The sequence below is a fragment of the Pezoporus occidentalis genome, unplaced genomic scaffold (genome assembly GCF_034315485.1).
Source record: "Pezoporus occidentalis ecotype Australia unplaced genomic scaffold, CSIRO_AGI_Poc_V1 ctg11, whole genome shotgun sequence".
NCBI classification, from domain to species: Eukaryota; Metazoa; Chordata; class Aves; order Psittaciformes; family Psittacidae; genus Pezoporus; species Pezoporus occidentalis.
In genome coordinates this window covers 8,281,119-8,305,639 of record NW_026912886.1, presented here as the reverse complement: position 1 = coordinate 8,305,639, position 24,521 = coordinate 8,281,119, and the positions used below count along the sequence as shown (strand labels likewise).

At 39.3% G+C, this 24,521-nt stretch overlaps 1 protein-coding gene across 2 annotated transcripts in view; it reads left to right on the top strand.

Annotated features, from left to right (window-relative positions):
- The window catches only part of BNC1 (basonuclin zinc finger protein 1), a 78,751-nt gene that overhangs the window by 40,158 nt on the left and 14,072 nt on the right, over window positions 1-24,521 (top strand). Inside the window, exon 1 of one of the 2 annotated variants that reach the window (XM_062629792.1) lies at window positions 16,587-17,553. The exons of the other annotated variant lie outside the window; for it this stretch is intronic. Within the exon in view, the coding sequence (XP_062485776.1) occupies window positions 17,545-17,553 (9 nt within the window). The 5' untranslated portion in view covers window positions 16,587-17,544. Of the gene's footprint in view, window positions 1-16,586; window positions 17,554-24,521 lie in introns of those variants that run through there. 2 annotated transcript variants of the gene reach the window in all.

Genomic DNA, 24,521 nt, shown 5'->3' with positions numbered 1-24,521 from the left:
TTTACAAACACAGAACAAAACCTCAAGTCAGTGGAAAATGGCACAGTTTAACTTGACCTTAGTGGTCTTCTACCACTCCTAGGTATACTAAAGGTCTGGCTTGCAAATCTGAATTTTTCCTTTTATTTGACCCTTTCCAAATACAGTTTGCAGTGAGCTTGTAGTCCTCACTTCTCACTAAAATACTAACATCTTTATTTCATTGATTTAATCACTTGTCTTCTGGTTTAGTGATAGCGGTTTACTCAAATACCCTTTCCCTGTTTTTCTTTCATTATTTACAGATTTAACCTAGATGAACAAGGTCGTGCAAATTAGTATAAATCAGCAGACTTATAACTTCTGACGCTTATGATTTAAGTACTGAATTACTGTCCATGACAGTTGAAAGTTGCAGTTTCTCGCCCTTCCAAATTTAAGACTGGAATGTAATTCTTGGCAATTAATAATAGATCATTAGAAATAACTCTGAAAGTATCCACAATTGAACTGTAAACGTGGTGCAACTGATCAGAATCCTGCAGAGTACTGCAGCAGCGTCTGTCAAAGAAAGAACATTTAACAGCGAGTGCTTACTACATTGGCTCCTCCAGCCAGCATAAAAGCAGGGTAGGACAAGTCCCAGTTATGTCTTTGGGGACAACCTTTGCAAAGAGCTTAAATACCATTAGCGTGGCAAACTGTGCTGAGTACTTCTCACAGTGAAGTACAGGAAGTCCAGTATAACCCCACTGCTCAGCTGAGGTTACATTTCTTTAATGCACAGAGTAGCAGTCTGCCACTGAAATGCGGTGTGAGCCTCCGTCCTTTGGCTCCAGTTGTACAGCTTATGCTCCTGCCTCATTTCCAGATAACAGCTAATATGATAGCTGTTTTCTAAGCCTTGAACAGTAGCTCGATGCAGATAGCTATGTAGGTTCCTTGAGCAAATTCACAGATGCAGCACACTGAATTTTAGCAAGAGGAAGCTGAATTTTCCCATTCAAAAAAGATGGATTTTGTCAGCAGGTGAAAATCTCTAGGGGTGAGATTTTTTTAAACATATTTTTCTTCCTCGCATTGGTCTTGAAAGTGGGATTTCCCTTTTTGTGATTGGAGGAGTGACGAGAAGCACTCCCGTCGTTCTGTGCTCACCTAGTTAGTGCCGCAGCACCTTTGTAACTTTGCCACTGAGGATTTGTGCCCTGATAACCTAGTGTTGAGATGGTAAAACTAAACAAAGTACTCCAACAATAATTATTTTCCTTAAGCTTAAAATGGGAGAAGAGCAAAATACCAGTGACTTTGTTTCTGATTAGAATTACTGAGTTTCAAATATAACTGAGTCTTTCATTGTCTGTTACATATTAATTTGGTGTTCTGTCTGTTTAGAAGCTGATGTTCCTTGCAGTATGATGAAAACCTGCTTGTTGTGCCTATGTTCTTGTGAAAGTGAGTTTCAGCTGGTTTTGTTGTGTTTATGGTAGCTGATGGAAATATTGAGCAGAAACCCATTTTTGAGAAGGTTCAGAGGGAGCATTTGTGGACTTGCTATAAAATGGCCGTCCAAGAAAAGAGTTGAGATATTTAAAACTCAAACTAAAATTTATTTACCACAGACTAGCAGTGTGTCCTGTTATTATTTACTGTACCTTTGTGCAGGAACACAGTCACGGTTGCTGCTTTCTATCACTGATAGCATACTGGGATCTAATTTTAAATATGCTTTAAAAGGAATTTAAACTAAGAAAACTGTTGGTGTGTGACATTACCTTGATTTGGTAGTGTTTTCTTCAATATTTTTGGAGGCAGGAGATGAGAGAGAGGAAAGATGATGCTTAATTAAGCTCATCTTCCCAGGCCCCCTGTATCAACATTTCTGTAGAGTACTGTGCAGAGCTACGCAGAATATCTGCTCCTGTTTTGAAACATCCACAGAAGGAATCTCTTTCTCTGCAGTAAAGATAGAGGAAGCCTGGAGAGAATAATCTTTTGGAATATCCTCTACTGGTGCTTGTTAATCATGAGAGAAGTCAAGAAACTGTTGTGCTAAAATCAGTTTTCTCAAGTTCTGTTCTTTCGAACATATGGTTTTCAGATCTTTACAAGAGGTTAACTAATGGAACAATAGCATTAGACTATCTGGCTCTGAAACAGCCCATAGCAGCACAGCCCAAGGTACTTTCTTGCTTCTGCAAATAGAGCAGGCAATAGCGGGGAGAGAGAGAGATGGAATCACCTGCCTGTAATTGCACAGTGGTTTGGTAAAAGGTTGGCAGTACAGTCCAGGTCTCTGAATCCAAAGTCAGCATTTAAGTGATTAGGCCAAATTCACTTGCAAACTGTATAATAAATGTATAGAAGACCAAAGGTACTAGTTGTTTAAACTTGCATCATAAGGTCTTGCTTTGTTATAGAAAGAGCATTTCAAAAACTTATTTAGTGAATGCTGCTGAGCGAATGACCTTTTCACATGTAAGATTGATCTGGACCATGTTTCTGCAGAAGTTAGGTGATTACTTGCAGTGGTAAAATGGGCATTTTCTCCAAAGATAAGAAAAGTCTGGCTTCACTGCTACCTCAGGAATTAAAAAAAAATATAAATTACACCAATAAAAAGGTCTTGCATCATGCCTAAGGTCATTAGCATCTGGCTTTGGGAAGCTGCCAAAGGGAATGAATTTCAAAGACTGAGACTATTAGTTGAGAGCCTGCCAGTCCCAGGAGATCTTACCTCAGTCTTAGAGCAAGAGCTTCCTGGCAGATCTTAATAGCTGTGACAGTACTTTCAGTGCGAGGATATCACTTACCATCGAGTCTAGAACTGCACAGGTCTTGGAAGAAACTTTGCTAGCACAGTGAATGGCTCCAGGAAATCACCTGAACTCAGGGAACGGTCGGCATGCAGGTTTTGCCTGCTCACAGAGGTTCTGTCTGCTCCAGGGGAAAACAGATGCTTTACTGCACCTGCCTGACTTTCAGCCCAGCTTAGAAGAATGCACTGCATCAATCTTGTATAGAGGTGACCAAGGCAAGGTGAATCTGCAGGGTCTCTTCCGCAGCCATAAACAGGCAGCTCACTAGATGAGACTGTTGTATATAAACCCGTAAGCCAAGAATAGTCAGTATGCAGAGCAGGCGCTGCTCCTACGCAGAACTCCAAATCCTTCTCCAGCCAAAAAAAACCCTATCTCATCTACCTCATCTGAAATGAGTGACAGTCACATTGTTTCATGAAATCCCATGTCTCTGTTAGGCACTGAGAAATGGGTCTGTGGTTGAATGTTGTCTGCCTGTTAATGTGACACTGCAGATCAGAATAGTTGCCTGTGCTTCCCAGGAGCCTTTACAGACACAGTAGTGAGAACAGTAAAATGCAGGCTTTTCTGGGGTACAAACAGCTGCCCAGGGGTGTGCTTTGGAGCACATTAATTTGTTATAAAAGGGAAGAGTGTGTATGTGTTAGCACATAAATAAAACCAAAAAGAACTTTGGCTGAAAGGCATGTGGGAAGTGAACTTCCAAAAAAACTTTAATAAATAAATAAAGCAAACCTGCAAGTCAAATACATCACTAATGCAATTCCTTTTCTTCAGTGCTTTGTGTCCCTTTTCCAGTGTACGTTTGTAGCCAGTGTCTGTTATTGTCTCCAGACAGAAAAAGGTAGTGTCCTTACCTTATTACTGATGGAAACATGAAATTTGGCGATTACAGTGGACAGAGGTCCTTGGTTTCTGGTACAGATGGTAAAAAAAGTGAGCATAAGCAGAAAAGTATTTAACGTTTCACCAAACCCTGCCTTGCTTCACTTTCAAGTTCACCCTCCTGTTGTTCTCACCTGTTCTTAATAGATCATTGGTAACCCAGGTGTAACTGAAAGAAGCGCCTAACATCACTTGCATGGCAATGTAAGTGGACAAAGAAACATGTGATGCTTGTTCCAATAGTGTACTGGTGTTGCTGTATGTAAAGAGGTGAAATATATCTTCTACAAATAAAAACCATCATTGTTCCGCAGAGATAAAATGTTGGATTTTAAAACTTAACCTATGGCTCATCACTTCTACATGAGATCATTGCACAGCAGAATGAATTTCACAAAACATGGTACAGATAACTTCAGAACAGGATGGATTACTGTCTGTCTTTAACCTCAATAATGATGACTGGAAACTGTTCCACCATGTAGAAGTGAAAGTTGATGGGTGTCAGTTCAGTTCCCATATGGATTCAGTTTAGTTCTCACATGGGAAGGTGTACAAATCGCTAAAACTGCCATCCTTTTTTCTGTTCTTTTTTTCTTTCCCCCTGGTAAATGAGATCATATTCAGCAGGATCAGGGAAAGCAGAGTTGAGTGAGCTGTAAAAGAGAACATGATTTCTAGAGTTTGTCTCTTCAGAGCTAGATTTGGGTGGTATGTGGGACAGGGCAGGACAGCGTACACACCTAGTCGCTGCCTGCAGGTCCCTCCATTTGATGCTTTCCTCGACAGCTAAATTCAAACAGAATTTTAAATACCTGCTTGTGCCACCGTGGGACCTGTGGATTTTGTTTGTCTGAGGAGGGAGAGAATTTTTTTGCAAGGAGAAAACCTTTCACTCCTGTGGTTGAGGTCTGGTCATTTGATTTTTAATTGCAGGTTCAGTGACATCCTTTGTGCACTTTCATCTGTAGGGTGAAAATTTAAGTGACGCACAAGTCACTTAACTATTTTAAAACATATTATGCTGAAATTTAATTTAACTTTAAAGAAACCATCTGAATCTGAAATAAACCAATTTTGACACAGATTCAGCAGTTCGACCCCAAATAAAATTACAAAGAGCTGCTCAATTTAATTTTACTTTTTTTTTTTTTAATCATACTTGGAAAATAATTTGACAATCTTTTTACTGTTAATATTAAGAGAAACACAAGTTCATTGATTCAAAAATGCAATGATTATAAATCAAGCAAAATAAGCATAAATAGTTATGGGTATGTTGAAAGGAGATCAGTGCAAATGTCACTTCTGCTATGCAGCCCTAACTACTCGGTGCAGGTACTGGCATTGGTAATTGGGTGTATTTTTGCCTGAGGCACCACAGCAGGATGCCAGACCTGGTGTCCCCTCTCTGTTCCCGAGGTGTGTGCTTGAGTGATAGCTGTGCTTCCCAGTAAAGAACTGTGGGATTTCAGAGAGGAGGAGCAAATGCTCTTTTATACGGATGTCTGTCTTTTCCCAAGATTACTGTTATTTTATCAGCTCATTTACTTGTCAGCCACGTTTTGAAGTGAGCTGAGTGTTCAGAACTTGGTATATGGTCGGTAATTTGCAGTCCTGGATACAGCTGTTGGTCACCCGAGGTTTGAAGGCTGCAGGTCTTTGATAAATACTTGTTTGAAACTCTGCTTGAAACTACTAGAGAGATAATAAAGTAGGTATCTGCTGTACTCCTGCTCACAACTGTTGTTTACTTATGCTTATCATGCCAGTTTTTCCAACTATGACTGGCTAGGTGCAATGCAACACTTCAACTGGTGAGTAAAATAAGCAGCATGTTCCACTGCTAATGGCTGGGCTGTGCAGAGCATTTTCTAATTAGACTAAAGAAGCACCAAATACTGGCATTGTCACAAACTGGCTTTTCAACAGCTTATTTACATCACAAAATCTGTATATAAAAGTGGCTTGCATCCCTCCTTCCCTGTAAACACGTGTTTCACATTCTGTGAGGCTGATGGCTCCCAATGAATGCCATCCAGATAATGTAGTTTGGAGTGTGAAGGAAGCATCTTGATAAACAGAATACAATTTCTATGGTTAGAAATGAGTTTTTAGAGCTTACTAAAGAAGCTATTTTTTTAATAGATGTATTGCAAAGACTGCTATTTCTCTTTACTGGCCAGTATAATATGGTTCTGCACAAAGCCATCTGTTTCTAATTCTATTGAGGAAGAGTTTCCAGCACTCTTCAGGCAGGGGTTGTACCTATAGTCTACTATTTTTGTAAATGGCAATTGTCACTCACTTGCTAAAATGGGGGTCAGGAGAAAGTGCTATTCTTGGGAGGAGGATGAAGCCACAGAACTGACCGAATGACATGCTGGCTCTGTCACAGGTTTGTTGTATAACTTTGGGTAAATCACAGATTTACCAGTTTGTAAAAGGGAGATAATGGTAAGCTTAGAGTCAGGCTTTTATTGGTGTTTTTATAATAAAATATAAAAAAACAAATGTGTTGAAATTACTTGAAAAGAACAGCCTTGGAGTTACAGGGAATTTATTACAGACCTGTTGTAAATTGCATCTCTTGGAACTAAATGTATTTATACCATTGAAGATTTGAATATGTTCAGAGTACGAAAAGGCATTTCTTTCTTAGTAGTCCTTTCTACAGAGAAAATTAAAGATCACACCAAGTATTTAATTAATTTAGTTTCTTTACAATTGCAACAGTTTTTTAGTAAAGATTGTGGTGACAATATCATGGCCTCATTTTAGCATGAATGATCTCAAAAGAAGATGGCACTAAATGCTGATTTTGAGTTCAGTGTTTCTTGCCTATTCAGGTTGTTGTCAATGTAGAGGTTTGGTGTTCCTTTACTAGAGAGTCACAGATGCTGGATGTCAGCTGCATCTCCTGCTTGTAGAACAGACAGTTCAAAAAGAATATTCTCTTAATAATCTATTGGGCAAGCTGTGTATGGCAGAGCGATATTGGGGTGAAGAGTTTAATGCAGAAAAATTTATGACGAGCTGCAGGCTTTGGAACAAGGCATGTGGCTGGGCTAATCAAAGTGTCTCACAGTTACTGCTAGGGGGCTTGATACTGCTTCCCTTGAAGCAAGTGACACAAGTCACATTGGCAGTGCAAAGGCAGGATGAAGTCCTTTAGCTTGTGGAGACCCTCAGCAGGAGGGGACACCTGTCCCAGCCGTTGAAAAAGGCATCAAAAGTAATCCTGAACTGCCATTAACCCCATGCTGCTCCAGTACAGCCTGTTGCAGTATTGCTGCCTTACATCGTACAGGGCAATGACCATTCAGCTCTTCTCTAAGGAGCCTCAGGCTCCTTCTTACCACCACTGTATGGTTTATTTTAACATTAGGACAACATAAAAGAGAAAAGGAGGTTTGTGAGAAGTCACACAAACTGTGTGTGTGTTAGTATACCTGAAGGCTCATTACTTCCTTGTGGTAATCCTGCCAGGCCTCCTTCTTCAATCACTTCTGTGTCGGTCTGGCAGTCAGCTTCCTGCAGATCTTATACCGAAACCACTGCTCCATAAGAGACTTCTGTTTTACACCTGCCATCCTTCTCTTAATTGTATGATTTCGCACCTTGTTCTAGGCCTGGCGCTCCTCCAAGCAGTTCCCAAGCGTTCACTAAAAAGTGGTTGGTCTTGAAGCACTTTTCTGCTTTTCCACTTTTCATGCTATGCATACTCCCCTATTATTTTAAACCAGGATAGTAATGGAGGGGAAGACCTGGTAACCAGTCCAGTGCTTCAACATTTTTAACAGGGCAGCTCTGGTCTCACTGTAGAATAGGCTTGTGCTTGTTCAAGTGCATTTCAGGCATGGATGCTAACATTTAAGGGACTCAGTAGCCAACACAACACTTATTCATAGCAACATTTTGTGTTCCTTGAATTGCTTCTACCTGTTGCAACATTCAAACTTTCCCACAAGTTATTTAGTTCCCAAAGTCTAGATGTCTAAATAAGCATCCCAGCCACTTTACCCAAGTCTGGTGTCCAGATCACCCAGATAGATACAGCTTGAGCTCACAAGGAGTTTCACTCCAGTCTGAACACATTTAAGCTAATAATTTCCAGTGCAAAAGTATGTTATTACTGCTGCCTAAAAAATACCAGGTAGCAGAGAGGTTCTGTTTTTTCTGTATAAGCAGTCTCCTGTCAGAAAGCTCAGTGAGACTGGGATTGGCAGGAGGGAAAGGGGCTGGAAACCTGGGTGTGTGTAAGTGGAGAAGGGCTCTGTGCTGGAAGGCTGCTCTGCATCCTGGGTTCAGAGGAAGGCAAAGTGGTGAGGGGATGAGAGGAGGGGAACTGCGGAGACCGCCTGGGCAATGGGGCGAGGCAGCATCGGAAAATAAATGAGAGTTCACGGCAGATGCCGATTCCTCAGCCAGCTGTTCTTGGCAAGGAATAAAAAGGTTAAAGCAAGGAAGAGTTATATTTATTTATATATGTATATGTATGGATGGATGTCTTTTATTTTTTTAAAGGTTACCTTTATTTCCAGGTTTTCAATTATTTCTGAGGTTGCCTGTATTGGAGGTGCCACAATAACTCAGTTTTGCAGAGACAAATCCATTATTGCTTATATCACAGGAATGCCCAGAGGCCTCTTGTAGGGACAAAGCCCTATTGTGTCAGATGTTGTGGAAACATCATGTATATCTTTGATTCATAGTGGATTTTGAATCACCCTTAATAGTTTAATATTTTTTTCCCATCAGTTAATTTCAGTTTTCAAGCTCTGAAAGGGGCTTTTACACAGCATTTGTAGGTTCTGGCAAAAATCTCTGCAGATGGCTACAGCCACCTCTGCATACCATTGCATACACCACCATTGGCAAATACCAACAGCAGGCAATAAAACTAGATATAAGTGATTCTGAGAATGTATCACAGTGGTAGGTTCAAGCAGTAATTGAAAAAAAGAGTAAGGAATTTGGGGGGGTTGGGGAGGGGGGGGAAGGTGTCTGTGTTTTGGGTTTTTTTCCATTTCCCCCTCCCCCTTGTTTTTTTTTAGGTTATGAAGTAATCGTAAGCTTGAACTGGCCCTTTACTAGTAAAGTGTTTAGACATTCTGTGACCAAAACTGAGGGAGGTAAGAGTAAGGTAGTGAAAACAGTGAAGGATCATTTGGACAAATTCAGTGTAACATTTTGAGTAAAGTATTGTCAGTTTTAGGGTTTTTCTCAAGAACCATAAGATCTCTCCTAGCTGCCGATAGACTTCTTTTTTTGGATAATATAACAGACACTAGGTTGACTCTGCAGTGTAAAGATGTCCTATTGAGCAGGCAAATAGTTGCTTGCACCATTTAGCAGCACACTGCAAATAATCTTTGGAAGCCACTGAAACTATTCCTGTATTTTAAACATGTGCCTCTGTGAAGTTCTGGCTTTGCCCAGGAACGGTAATTTTATTCATTATGTGAATGCAGCAACTTAGAATTTTCGATGTAATAAAATGGCATCCGCTATGCACAAATGTTGGAAGACATTTGGACTAGGGCTGCATAAAGTGATGGTTTGTGTTGTTTAGACTGGTGTTAGGCAGAACTTCAACATTTTTATTAACACCACTCACATCATCAAGGTATAGCCAAGGCTACCTCCAACTATAGCCAGGCAGCTTTCACTGCAAGGTTTTCACATATTATCCTTCTGCACTTCGCTTCTAAAGTCTTACCTCCGTTGTCCATAGCCAAAAGCTACTAACTTGGAACAAAGTTCAATCAAGACCCAAACATAATGAAGAAGGAGAAATCACAAAAGATGGAGTTAATGGCTGCAGCTACCGCTGTGGATCCTTTTGCCACAGGCTCTGAAAGTCTGGAAAATTAATCAAAGTTCAATCAAGGATGTATGATATTGCGGCTGCTGCTGCAGCAGTGCTGGTGTCACCTGGGAGCTGTCCATTAAAAACAGCTCACTGCAAACCTTCCTGGTATTGATGTGCTATCCTGGTTGAAGGGGGTAGTTAGATGCTACTCCAGGACATTGCTATACCTTCTGCTTTCACTCCTGGGTAAACTTCAGAAGTTCAACATGTATTTTAGACATAAAAAGAACAGGCACATGTCTGGAGTAAGTTAATAAAAGAGGAAGTTTTAAAGGAATCTGCGAAGTGGAGGGTGACCCGTTCAAGGAAGTTTTCTTGGAATTTCACTGTAAAATAGGAACCTGAAATTTCTTCCTCCCAATCAATAAGAAGAGGATGTAGATGGAAAAATGTAACAATATGAAGTTTTGGCTGAAACATGAAGTTGTAAGAAAAGTCTTCAGCAGAGTGGGAGAACTGGTAAATATGCCTCCATAATAAACATGAATTGTCCTACTAGCAACAGTACTTCAGGCATGGTTGTTAAACTCAACCGTTTGGTCAGAAATTTGTAGCTTACGAGCTTGGGAAAAAATCTTCCATAGTAATTTTTTTTCCAATAATTCTTCATCCAAAAGTTCATTTAAAAATACAAAATGTTTGCTTCCTATTTCATTGCCTGGAAAAATAAGTGTCCTGTAACCCGTGTGATGTTTATGACTAAAACTTGACAACACTTGTAGGCAGGGAAAATTCATCTCTCAATTTATCAGTCTGCCACTGAGACATGTCCTAGTCATCTTTGTAGTACTCTAACACTCCCATGAAACAAAGCAAAATTGCCACCACTGCTATTACTGCTGTGTTACTCATCAGTTATTATATGCCATAGTTTAAACGGCTGAAAACCACTACCTGGTATTACAGAACAAGGAGGACAGAAAAAAAGAAAAGAAAAGAAACTCAACAACAAACCCATAAGCAAAAGGAAGGAAAATGCTGGAGGCTGTGAAAAGAAATCCTCAGCTCCATACTGTAAGTAAATGTCTCTTGTATTGGTAGGACTAAATTGTCTTTGGAATAAACCCCAGCAGCATTACTGTTTCAGGTATCATATTGCCGACGCTCCTTTTCTTTAGCCATGTGAATATGAGTGGCTAGGTTTTATGGCAGGCATTTCATTCTGACTTCAACAAACCTCTGGCCCGATGTCACACCCTTTGGCCTGGGGGCACAAACGTGGTTCCTGACTATTCCTCTTATGACAACACGATGTCTCTGGAATTCTGTCTCAGCCCTTTCAATCAGATAGGGTAAATATGTCTGTCTCCCCATTGTATTTCTGCCTAGTTCATCAGTATATCTTAACTGAAATTACTGGTATTCTTTTGATAAACCATTAGTGTTGGGAAGGGGGGTGAATTTTTTTGTTAATTACTAAATCTTGGTGACAGACAGAACCTGCCTGTTAAAACTTGTGCTGTAATTTGAGGATTAAATGCTGCACCTCTGAGAAACATCAGTATCAAAACTGATTTGCTCTAAGAGACTTAATGTTAGGAGCTGCAGTTTGACAAAGTAGATTCCTTAATGATAGAGTTAGTAATTAAATGTTTTAAACTCCTCACAGGACTTGCAACATGAGAGGGTGGTCAGTAGAATTGTCCAGAAGTGGAAATGTGTGGCCAATACAGCTCCTACCTTAATCCCTGACAGAGAAAGTTTTCAATTCCCGTTATTATTTGGTTATTAGCTAACATTATGGAAATTGCATTTCATTTGGTAACACGTTTCTCATCTAGCCCAAAAGTTTGTAGGTTCACATTCTCTGATCTCTTCCATGTGAACCCACCCCAACCAAGCCTGACCACACAAAGAGAGATGGGCAGTGCTGCTGAGAACACTCAGATATTTTGTCTTTGCTGCAGCATTCCCATCTCACTGTAGAGCAATATCTCTAGCTGGGCAGGTATCTCATACATACAACATTCACATATGACGGAATTATGCCACTCATTTAGATGGAAGCTGTATACTTCATTGTAATTTAAAAACAATAATTAGAAAGGTAGAGAAGAGAATCCCTGGGTGAGTGAGTTTGCTTTCTCAAAGCCCAGGGTGGGAGGAGGGAACAAAAAAAGTCCTTTATTCTATGACTAAAACTGTTCTGATTCAGGCGACTCCCTAAATATGCTTACTTTGGATGGCAATGTGTTGCAATCCATATTTTTGTAACAACTTTTCCAATCTTGATATTTACTGCATGTATATACATGTATATACAAAATGTCTCTATTTCTGTACTTTCAAATAAATATGTTTCTAGGGGTTAGACAAACCCCTAAGTTAGACAAAACACAAGTTGGTGCTTTTTAGCCTGTTTGCAAGCCTTAGTTACAAACTGGATTTGGACTGTGACACTCTCTTCTCCTTGAAGTTAAAAATTTGTGGAGGTTGATCTGCTTTACAAAACATGTTAAAAATAATAATAATGTCACTATGTAAGCTTCTTATAATTTCTTTTCTTCTACTCTTGGGTTACACATGTTGAAATCCAAGTACAGAAAGCTACTAAGCAAGAAGGGGAAAGGTTATATGTTTATTTTAACATTATAAACTGCCAAAAAGAGAAAAAAAAAAAACCACAATAGGAGCAACTGGCAAGTTTGCAAAGGGCTGATAGTTTAGCTGGGTGCTCCAGGCTCTACATTGGGTCAGATGGTGTTTGTTAAACAGCTGGGGAAAGTGGAAGGGAGGAATGCTGCTTGCAGAGAAGATACATGTTTTAGACTCATTAAGATTCTGAATTGCAAGCTCTCCGAAAGGATCAGAGAAACCTACCTAAAGAGCAGATAGAGCTGTTGAAAAACACAAAGTAGAGCATGCTGAAAAGAAGTCACTTAGAGTTTTTGTAAATGTTGCCAGGTCCTGGAATGAAATTGTAAGTATTCAACAGAACTGTCCACTTATCACAAAACTGGGTGAACTCACCAGTATGGCAGATGTGAACGATGAATTAATGCTACTGCTTTCATTAGGAGAAAGTTGCGTATCTCTCTCATTCAGTGCAAAAAAGCATTAAAGGGAGGAAACTAAAATAGTAGAAAGCAAAAGAGTGGAATAGAGTAATATTTAGAATACTTTAATGCTATCCAAAAGTCAGGTGGAGCAGTGTGTGTCTTCTGGTGATCCTAAAACATCTCCAAAAAGTTTTAAACAAAGAATGAAGAATGAAAATCGGGGACTCAAAATACACAACTATAGAAATCATTGGAAGCAGGGGAAGGTTTTGTTTGGAGGATCATCAACAAGACCACCTCCATTAGCAAAGAGATTAAGAAGATATGACATGATATTTACTGACAAATGTAGTGATTAGCACGAAGAAGTCAAACCAAGTTCTTTGGTTTATTCTGTTTCACATTTTAAAGCAATATGTTTTAAAACCAATATATTAAAAAATTTTTACTTTGCAATGCATAATTAAGCTATATTGTATAAATACGGTACCATTCATGGTGAGAAATTGGCCTTGGGAAAGGACTTAAAAAAACAAACTATATTAGATTGCAAACTCTTATAGAATCGTGTTTTTCAAGGACAAATACATTGTGGCATAGAGCAATAATTAATAAATTATATTTTAAAAGTTTACTATTCAGACAGGTCTTTTCACTATAGATAATTGCACGGTTTCTTGATACTAATGACTGTTTCAGTGGAGGGGCAGTTCCCCAGGAAGGAATTAGTGGTACGATCTGGTATTGGTGATGTCTTTCTAGGTCTGCATAGGCACTACTTGAAATACTAGCATTTGGTAATACTGGTGCTCACTTGACTTCATTGCCATTTTGAGCTACAGAAGAAAAGTAATGCAGTGAGCAGTTAAATGAAAATTAGTCCTGAAGCAGGAGTGCAAAGCCAGGTAGTGTTCTTATTTTTGTTGGGATTTTTTTGTTTGTTTGTTTAATTGCATTAGAATGTAAATACCAAGACAGGGGTCAACATTTGAACTCTGATTAAACTGTTAATGAAAAAGTTTTGGACACATTATAGCTCAGTATTATCTGCTCAGACCACTTTACCAAATCAGCCTACCTGGAAATACTGAACAAGAGATTTGGGGTTCCCTGTTGCTTGGATGGGAACTGGAGTGCTCTACTTGACCTTCCACAGATCTTAAGAAACTTTATCAAGTACTTTAAGCCTTTAACCAGCCTGTGCCCAAAACCTATGCTGTAGCACACTAAGTTTAAAATTGTTTTCACTGGGCTTGCAAGTTTTTTGAAACCTGCAATTGTCTTTATATCTTGCTGACAGAACCTCAGTTCTCCTGGTTTTCACAGTCTGTTTCCTCTTTCTTCTCCTACCTGGCCAAAATCTTGTGTCCTTTCAGTCCTGGACCGCAACCCCTTCTCTTGTTGGATTCTCTCCTGAAAGGTAACTGTGTGAATCTGTATGGTCATGGGGCTGACCATGACTTCAAAGAGGTGAAATGTTTAATCCACACATCTCTCCAAGGCGATAAGCGAGCAGAGCATTAAATTAGCACTAAGATATTTGCCAGCACTGATTTAAGTAAGAGGGACGTAGTGTATTATGTGTTTGGAATGTAGGCCAAGCAGGGAGGACACGGAGGTTAACACCATTTTGCAGCTAACTCTGGTAGAAACAGTGTGAAGCAGGCAGAAAGTTCTTGCAGAAGGTATGGGCACACTTGCCTAGAGAACACAGCAGCAAAGACCAGACCTGCTCCTAATGTTTAGTTGGTTCTTGAATAGTTTATTAATATTCTTTTTAGAATAATTTTGGTTTTCCTTTTCTGGAATCAAACACTAAAATTCAGGTCATGATTTAAACTGAAAAGTCAGGAGAAAACTTTTCCTGGATATTTTATTGTGCTTTTGTGCTGTATCACACTGGCTTAACTGTAGTGATTCCTTAGGATTAATACCCATTTTTTAAGTGTCCCAAGGTAATGAAACTAGGTAAGAGCAGCAGCTCCTTGTTTATAGTTGGCTCCATGTGTGGGGGCCCTTCTTCAAACTATAAATACTCTTGTACTTGGTTAAGTAGTTTTAACACTCCACAATCTGCCCTACATCCTCTTAACGCTCATGGTGTTCTGAACACACAGGCTGAGACATGGAGAGGAAGAAACAGGCTGGGACAGGTGGGAGGAGAAAGCAGCTTTCCTTGGACAGTTGTTACACTGTGATTCTGGGTATTTATGTTGTGACTTACAAGGAGACCCTTTACTTTGCCCTTGGCACTGTCCCTGAGAACACAGTAAGATGCTGTGGTTTCCTCAAAAAGCATACAACTCAAATAGATTGAAAAAAAATAAATAAAAAAAAAATTCAAAAGTGAAGTCATAGAAACCAGAATTGAAATAGCTTGCCCAGGGTCACACAACAACTCAGTGGCAGAGCCCCATATGAAGCCCGGGACCTCTGGCTCAAGCCTATTGCTCTGTCCCAGTACCAGTTTCTGTACATGAGAAGCTGGTTTTCCACTAGATTTTACTGGAAAAGGAGTTTCCATTTTGATCATTCTTCAGGAAACACCTCAGTAACTGTTCTGTACAAGCAAGCTTGAACTACAGATCAGCTGAAATTACTGAAAACACTGATAAATGTGCCAGTATTTCTTTCCAAGCTGACCTGTAGGAACAAGCTGTGCCTTGCACATGTCACATTGCGCTAAAGATTGTTGGATTTTACAAAAAGGTGCTCAGATAGCAACACAGTGAAAAAAGGCTAATCAGTAATAGTGGATAGCTTAAAAAGAGCAAGGCATAAATATGCTCCCATAAAATATTCATTGAAAAAGCTTGAATAATGAAAACAACGCTTAAAATAAAAGACTGTTAGTAGGTAATTAATTAACAAAAGTAAATTGGTCTTAAATTGTTCACTATGGATAGTTAGCCCATTTAATAAGAATTATCATCTTCCAGGCAAATGGCAGATAGCTAGTAAATAGGTTTTTCCTGGGAACTGGCTAGAGGGGAGAGCAGCTCTCCACACATCTAAGTTTTAGTCACTTATCATTTTGAAGTCAGTTCAGAGCTTCTGGCAGTTTATGTAATCTTAAACCACTCTTCCCACTTCTGTTGCAGAATTCTCAATCAGGTAGAGTCCTTTTTACTTACATCGCTGCTTATTTTATTAAGAAGGTAATACGATTTTAGTAACAAGGTGTGCCTTCAGCTTTGAGTTCCCATCATGAGAGAGCAGTTAGGTTTTGTCCTCATCACAGAATGTATGCATTTAAAACAGTGCTGTTAAGAGTCACTTCAAACAGCATGATGGTCAACCTGACTTCTTAGGTGCTTTTTCCTACCATTTACAAGACAGCTGATAATCCATGTGTAACTGTTCCCTAGAGAGAATTGTCCCAGGCATGTTGCAGGTGTCCCTGGAGCCCCCTTCCCCTCTGCTGGGAAGGACCAAGTGACCACTGGTGGTTGGCTCTTTGGCTGTCCTCACACTCCAGCGTGTTTTGGCAAAAGTATCTGGCAGACCATACAGTGAAACTAAATCCCCCTCTCTGGTTTTCCGGCTTGTTCAGTAGCTCAGTGAAGTAATAAGGTATAGAGTGGAGAAACCAAGAGACTTAGGGAAAGCATGTGCTTCATGTAGCGCTTTGTGGGACCACATTCTGGTTATCACCAATGTGATAGCAATGTGGAACCTCCTGGCCTGGTTCCAGCTACCTCCATGGAGTTAACATTAAGTTTACCTCAGTAGTTAGTAAAAGGTAAATTAGGTTCTCTCCTTAAGCACTGTGCATATACCTAGCAAATAGTAAACGGGATTAGAAGAAGACAACGAATTAACCAACAGTAATAATATGTTAGCTGTCTTCTCCCTACAGCCATCTTATTTCCTGCTGCCTTTCCTATGGCTTTACAGGCATTCATCTGGTCAAATACTGTCCTGGTATGTTCCTACAAGGATTCCCACTGAGTTCAATGCATCTTGCTCGTGTGGGCGTAGTACTGTGTATTCCTGAGTTAAGAGAGTGCCAAGAAATTATCTAGAGGAGGGAGAAGTGTTTTGTTTGGGGGTTGTTTTGGTTTTTTAAATAGGTGAGAAATGACTATGACAAAAATCCTGCTGTAACTCACGAATGCAACCCAACACCTGAATAACTGAAACCAGATTTTGGCCCAATTACTAGAAGGTAATTCTCCTGTCTTTATGACCTGTGCTTCTGTTAATAGGAAGCTTCAACTTCATAAAAAGAAATAAAATTCAGCCCTAACTCAAAACTAAACTGATGAGGGGAAATATTGTAACTTTAAAAAAAATGCACACCCCAGTCGGAGCTTTGAAACCTGCAAATGTTTAAAAAGGAAAAAAAAATAAAGAAAGGAAAAAGAAACAAATAACACAGCAGCTGCAATTTAGAAAACAACACTCTGACGCTAAGAAAAAAAAAAGTAATTTTAATCATAAGTACCTCATAGCTTATTTGCAGATAGTTGTACACTCCGGGAAGAGAAAAAAAAACCCTGTAATAGGCCTTAGGTCAGCTGCATTGATTTAACGCATTACTTAGGCTGCCAGAGCAGAGGTAGAATCTCCTCGCGCTGCATTAGGAGCGCCTCAAGCCTCCTTTTGATCAAATCTCTGTGAAAGATGAGTGTCATGCCCTCTTCAAGCCAGCTGTGAGGGGACTGCCCTGCGACTGGAGGAGCGCGCTGGAGCACACCACTGCGGGGCAGCGAGGTGAGAGCTGGCTGCAGAGGTGAGAGGCAGACACAACTTCGTACTGTAGGTCTGGAGAACACCAAGGGGGAGGATCTTATTTCACTCCCCTGTGCACAGCCTGAGCATACATCAGACCTTGAGGTGCTCAGAGTCAGACAAGAGTAAAGAGGCGTGTGATGGTTCTGCCTTAGTACTTGTACAGGCAGGAGTGTTTCCAGTACTTCTTTGTACAACTCACTGAGGGAATGGGAAACTGTTTTATAGCTCTGGAAACATAAGCACAGTAAGAATGTCTGAGGTAAGGAAAGTTCTTTGCAGTTCTATATGAATGTGTATTTTTTTTTGCTGTGCAACTTTTACTTGTGGTTATGCACTGTGGAGATATAAAAAAATCTAGCAATGGTGTTGTTTTGGGTAATGAACAATGGAGATGAGAGCTGTAGGGAGCTGTACTCTCCATTTCTTAATTACGAAAGGTACTTTGAAAGTAGAAAACTAGTTTATGTGAAAAATCCTGGTTTTCTTTCTGCTGTGCACTGTAAACAACTGTATGACTTTTCTGTTCTACAGTCAGTAATGCAGAATTGCAGGCTGATTATAATAAGCAGAGCCATCACTTGTGTAATTGTTTTCCAATTGAAGTAGTAGCATGTAAATCATAAATACTTGACAATGTTTAATTGTACGAGTCCTCAATATACATTAATAGCAATAAAATCTGTGATTTGTGACTCAGATGTGTTCTGAGTCAAGTGCTTAAAGAAGATACATTATCATTAGCATGACGTATAAATGCACTGGAGAGCAGACAACAGTGTAATTTCACTACGAAGTTCTTCAGAAATTACCACTAAAGTGGAATCTAATGTATGCCCTTTATATACAATTTATTGTTGACTATTTAGCATCCAGAAAATAAGGCCAGTAATTATTTTCTTAGGATCAGTCTGTTTGTATTTTGGGGGAAGAGGCAGGGGAGCTGGGGGGGGGGGGGGGGAACTGAGTGTTTGTGTGTGTGTGTATTGGGGGGTCCGGCTTTTTAAATACATTGCACTAATTAAGAGGTTAAATGCATCAGGATACAAGACACTTATTTAATTTATTTTGATTATTTTTTCCTCACATAGAAAAATAAACATGGTTTAATTGTCAGCCCATACATAATGAGGGTTTGTTAGATGTGTGTGAGATACAGCATTTTACTTTCTGGTTTATTAATTGGCCAAATACTTCTAGTTCTCTGCGTAACGAATCCTTGGTTTAAAAATGAGGCGAGGGCAGATCGGTAACCCAGGGGAGGACTACTGATATACACAGGCTGTGGTTTATCCTTCTGTAAAATCCTGCGGATAAAAAGTGACCCTGGTTTTTCTTTTCTTTTCGTTCTTGGTTTTTTTTTTCCTTAATGTTTTTCATTAAGAGCCAGGAGCCAGGCAACATGCAGGTATTTTGGGGATGTGGGTGAGAGAAAATGAAATAAACTAGTTTTGTTTTAATTAAAAAAAAAGCCCCAACATTGTTTGAAAGGCATTTAGCAGTCAATTTTCACGTCTGATCTGAAGTTGGAGTTTATTGTGCTCATTTAGCTGAGGTTGTTGTTCAGGCGATTTCTGTATGAATTTTTGTAATTCATGTAACTACTTGGCTTCTTGAACCTCGGGAGCTGATTGTTTGTCTTATCTTGGTGAGCTAACTCTGTGTTATGTTGCAAAACCTTGAGGCATGTTGTGTTTCTTCGTGTTCCTGCAGTCTGCAAGTGAAGTCAGCTTCATTAGTTTCATGATGGCACATCAGTGCATGGCTGGTGTTGCCGCTTCCTTCAAGCTACTCCCGGAGCATGATCTGGGCTGCCTTGGTTTGGATAAGCTTGTAAGGATTTGTCAGCCAGATGTGACAAGATTGTCAAGAGGCAAGTAAAGAAGGAGATCTGATATTAATCAGTGCATAGCTTGGAGCCAAACTTTCTCAAATGCAGTGTAGTAACATGTTCTTCTCATTTACTGCTTCTCTTTGTGGCTATAGAACTGCCACTGTCTGAGTTTGACGGTTAAAAGGGATGCCAGCTAATAGTCTTTAATTGTAAGAATACAATTCTAGGTGGGAAAAGATCATATGCTTCTATTTTTAACTTCCTTTTGTAAAATACAGTTCTGTTTACTGCAGTTCACTGAAAATATGCAAGCGGTGTGTTAGACAAATGTCTCTGTTTCTGTACTTTGGTTTTAAAACAGTGAAATTGTGGCTCAGCTCTCAGTGCTGGAGGAGTGGGAGGTGGGGAGCCTCACTCCACTTAGGTCATGGTGCAAAGTAGGACTAGCATTATTTGTAACTACTAACAGTTCCTGTTGGTTTTCTTTGTTCTAGTGATTAAAACAATATACACTTTCTAATTGCTGCTTTTACAGAAAAGGGGGAAAATACAGACTTTTGAAGAGCGTATCATTTATATTACATTAGATCTACTTACCATTATGTGTATACTCCTAGTAAGTTTTCTTCGTAATCAGCATAATTTCATTTCTGTTTGATTTAAACTCTAGAGTTTTTAACAGTTTGCAGCTTAATCAGACTTTTATTTGGACAATAGGTGAACATGAGAAAACTAATGTTATGGAAAATATATTTTTGTTCTACTTTATAGATATGTTTTTGCTTGATCGGTTTTTATAAATTAGTTTTTTTGATTATTCTTTGAACTACTGAACCATCTCTAACCTTTCCAGAACCCTAAAATAATGGTCTCTGCAAACATATCCAAACCTGCAGGAAAGCCAAATCTTCAAGGAAACAGGAAAAATTATTAAAATTATTATTGGGCCACTTCATGCGCTTTACTATAGCAGAGATGAAATTCTGCCTGCTTAGGCTGCAACAAGCTTTTGCCTTTTGATACCATATGTCTTGACTTCCAGCTTCCATGCCTGTTCATGATACTGTTAAAAATTCATTCATACAACGCTGAGCGTTTCATCCCATTTCTCATCAAACCAGCCAGTGGCTGATTTTGTTTTCAGTAATAAAGACTTCATTATGATAATGTTAAATACATCTCTGACAAGAACAGAAATGTTTTCATTTAATTTCAGATTTTTGCTACATAGACACATTCTAAATGCACTTTTTGGTATGATTTGGCATTGAGTAAACATTTTTCATGCAGATCTGAGCTAAATTTTAGGTATGGAACTTGAATTCATCATTCCAGAAAAACATCTATCCAGGGAAGAAAAACTATTGGTTTGGCCCCCTTGATCATTTCCTGCCCTCCTTTACTTCAGTGGTGCAGGAGCTCTCCCAGTGTCTATGTACTGGGCAGCCAGTAGTTTTTGTCCTAACAGATGCTACAGTTGAAGTTTTATAGCAAGCGTCATTGTCTGTCTTCTTTTTAGTTTTTACTTCTTGCTATTTTATTGCTAGTTACAATCTCAAAAATCTGCTTAGGGACTGAAATGTCAATATTCAGCCTAAAAAAAAAATATTATTGAGGGAATGAGGAAAAGTGTCAATTTCTAACATTCCTCAGTCATTTTGAAAATAAAAAAGAATGACATTTTCATTCCACACTTTAAAACCATGGTAGGATTGTTTCTTTAAACAAATAAGTGGGGGAAAAAAGTGGCAAAACACAAACTTTTGACTTCGAATTTCAAATATAGCTGATTATCAATGAGAAATGGGTATTTTTTCATTTGAAAGGACCTGATGTCTGAAAGCCACTTAAGATCTTCCTCACGTGTGTTCACTAAAAGGGAATACTGAGTTTCCAAGTTTTAAATTGTGAAATTACCAATGGAGCCGACCCTGTTGCGTAAAATATTGCGTAACTGCAGCACCATAGATAGTATCACGTGTATGTGTACAAATACTGTTTGGGTTTAAAATTTCTGAAATTTCATTAAATGAAATTGTGTAATGCTGAATGTTTCAGAGAGCTGCTATTTTTTTATTATTACTCTTTAATCTATGTCTTTGCTCTGTAACAGGGAAAAAAGGAAAAAAATAGGCATGAATATTTCATGGCTTTGAGACTTGAGCATCTGTGTGAGGAGCTGAAAAGTTAGGATTGTCTTTGAAACATTGACTCACCCACATTGCATATATAACACTTTATAAGCTAGGTAAAGACATATTTTAAAGGGCTTGCCGTTGATTTATACTAATATTTTTCATTTCTATGATATTTGTGAATTTGGGTTTATAACACTTATTCCTTGCTAACATGGGGCTTGGTGTTATATATTTAATTAAATTTCAGTTCATGGATAGGTCTGTACTTTCACCATTTACCGTGGCACGCATAGCATGGCAATAACAGATGAACAGTATGCGCACAATTTATTTGCTACATTAAATGGCATCTTGTGCTTTATCATAAGACCTTTCACACCATTTCTGTCCAGTGACTTATCCAGACTCCTAAAGCCTGAGCATTTTTTGTCATGAGCACGCAGCACTCTGTTACTTATTTTTGGAATGCATTAAGAAGAACAATTCTTCCTGTAAATTTATGAAGAAAGGAAGTCACTTCAATACCTTGTGATAGACACGGCTTAATACTCAGCAAAACATTTCTGCCCTATGCAGGCCAGGGCAGGTATGCCAGTGGAACCGTAGCATTGTAGTCTCTTTCAGAATCAAAAGTAAATAATTGTAAGAAAATGATAATGTGACATTTTTCATTCCTCAATTTGTATTTCTTGTTTTCTTTTCCAAACCGAACGGTAAAAGAGGATCTAAATGCGTGCCCAGGTCTGACCAAGCTGTCTGTCAGCACACACCTGTTGTTAACAAGTGAGATTAATTGCACCATAACCCAATGTATCTACAAGCATGTTGCTGAACGGCAGAATTAAGTTTTACTGTCCAGTGCTTTTTGTTCAAAGAGTAGCAGTCTGAGTGTGTGCTCACACACACACACACACACGCGTGCGCTCACATTCTTTCTCTTTATAATTATTTTGACAGTGCCATTAACAAGAGTTGCCCTAAGGGGCCCTTTAGGGTAAGTGACATGCATGAGGAGTGATTTTCATCCCACAAGTTATGCTGCGATTAAAGTTTGGCCTTGTAGCATGCTGCCTCTCTCAGAAACGGCTCCCTTCTGCTCCCTCACCCTGCTGCTGTGCCCAGGACTGCCCTGAGCTCCTCTCCGTTAGCTGCTGCTGAGCCCAGAGTGGCTCTAGGATTGAGTCTGATTTAGTTCAGTCTCATCTCAGCTCCTTGGTCTCAGGTCTGTTCTCAGAGAATTTATTTAACAAAGTGGTGACACATGGACTCGTGGCCCATAATTCCGTAGCTGGCTAAAACTGTCTTTTAAATCCACAAGCATGGTTGATTTGATGGGGTGGTGCCATCGTGTGAAAGTATTACCTAATTTCAGTTCCATCTTACTGAGCTTTTTCACTTCCCCCCTTCACGTTTTAGATGGTTTTCAGGATATTTTAGTTAATTATTACAAGGACAGTTAAACATTTTTAGCTCAAGGTGCTCAGCTACACCCACAAGAGAGAGATTTGGTCAAATTCTAGGCCCAAATTATCTTTGTTCAGCCCCACTGAGGGAGAGGCTAATGGGGTAATGCAACTTGCTGCAGGATCTGGGTTGTAAATACTCTTATTTATGTGTATGTTCAAGCTGTGGCTGTTTAAAAGGAGGTCAGGTTTTGGTATCTGACCCCAAATAAACAGTATGAATATATACATAAGGATCCAGATAATTAATGGGATGTATTCTGTGGTCTTATCTAGAAAATGTATTCAACTTGTGGCCTTTGTGTTCTTTTAGGAGTAAAAATCATAACATAATTTCCCCACAGAGAAGGGGTAAGTGGGAGTTGAGTGGTATTGGCACCAGCCAAAATCTTCAGCACAACAGGTGTTGTTTGGCCTCTGAAACAAAAGATTTTTGTCTGGGTTTCGCAAAGGTTCTTGCACCTCCTGAGCTTGGTAGGAGCTAGTGTGTATGGTTGGTGCGTATGAAAACCAGCCCAGTGATTGAGGAGCCATTGTGGATTTAGGCACTGAGTTATGACTGTAACTTTGTGTTTAGTGGCACTGCAAAAGGCAAGTCATGGCCCATCTTTTTCATTTGTCTCCTGCTTGGTCTCTTGAGCAGGAGACAAGAATTTTGCTAAATTATTTCACTAATAAGCAGTTTGTCAGATGAATCATCGAGGGCTAGCATTTCAAACATGTCCTCTAATGGAGAAGGTTGGAGCTATTTGGTCGGTGCTGTTTACTCTGTCACTTCCGTGTGCAACTTTTCTCTGCTTAATTAAAAGCTCAAAATATGGATACAACAAACTGTAAGGTTTGTTTTTGCTTGTTTGCTTCTCATGAAAGAAGTTTGTTGTTACTTATTATATTTATTAAATAACTGTATTAAAGGCAGCTGTTACTTTGTAAGAAACATTTTCTGTGAGATAAGACTGTGGAAATAGTGTGTGCAGCATTCAGTGTAGTATAATTGGTAATCTTATAGGGACCTTTTCCTTGTTTTAATACTTTTATGTAATTATTTTAGTCTTAAGTATTTTAAACTTCAGTATAGAAACAGCACAGATTGCAACAGCCAGATGTACTTGCACAGGCATAAATGTCCATGAATGGAAATCCATTTGTTTCAAGGACTGAGGCAGGCAGTGGATGTGTATTATCAGTGATGTGTGACTTACCAGCATGGCTTTGACCTCAGCCATGACTGAGAACTGTAAACACATGATAGCAGAAAATACCACAAAATTGAACTGAACAAGTTCATGCCAAGTCGTAGCATGGGCCAAGTCTACCTTGTGCAGAGTAACTCAACGGCCCTTGCTGTCAGACCTGTACATATGTAAGCGTGTTTCAGTGCACTATTGCTTGGTGTGTCTCTTTTCCCCATTCCCTATGTGTAAGCTCTGTTTACAGGCACTGAAGGGTTTCCATGTTCTGTCCATCCTCCAGGCATCCCTGTTTCCCCTTTGAAGTGAGCATGTAAGGAAGAAGAAAATGGCCCAAAGCCTTTCTTTGAAGGTGCTGCAGGGGCTCTCCTAATGTTCTTTACAGGCAGATGGGATTTATAGCCTTAGTAAACTGGGAATACCTTGAAGCTTTCAAGGAACAATAGAAATGTAAGATATTTAATTTAAACTCTAACAGATATATCAGCGTGCATTTTAGGTTTAATTGTTGAGTTATATCTTCAGTAAGTACTTAACACCATCTGGAGCAGCCCAACACCTTTTGTGATTGCACTTGGAATATACTGGAATATATTTTAATTTCA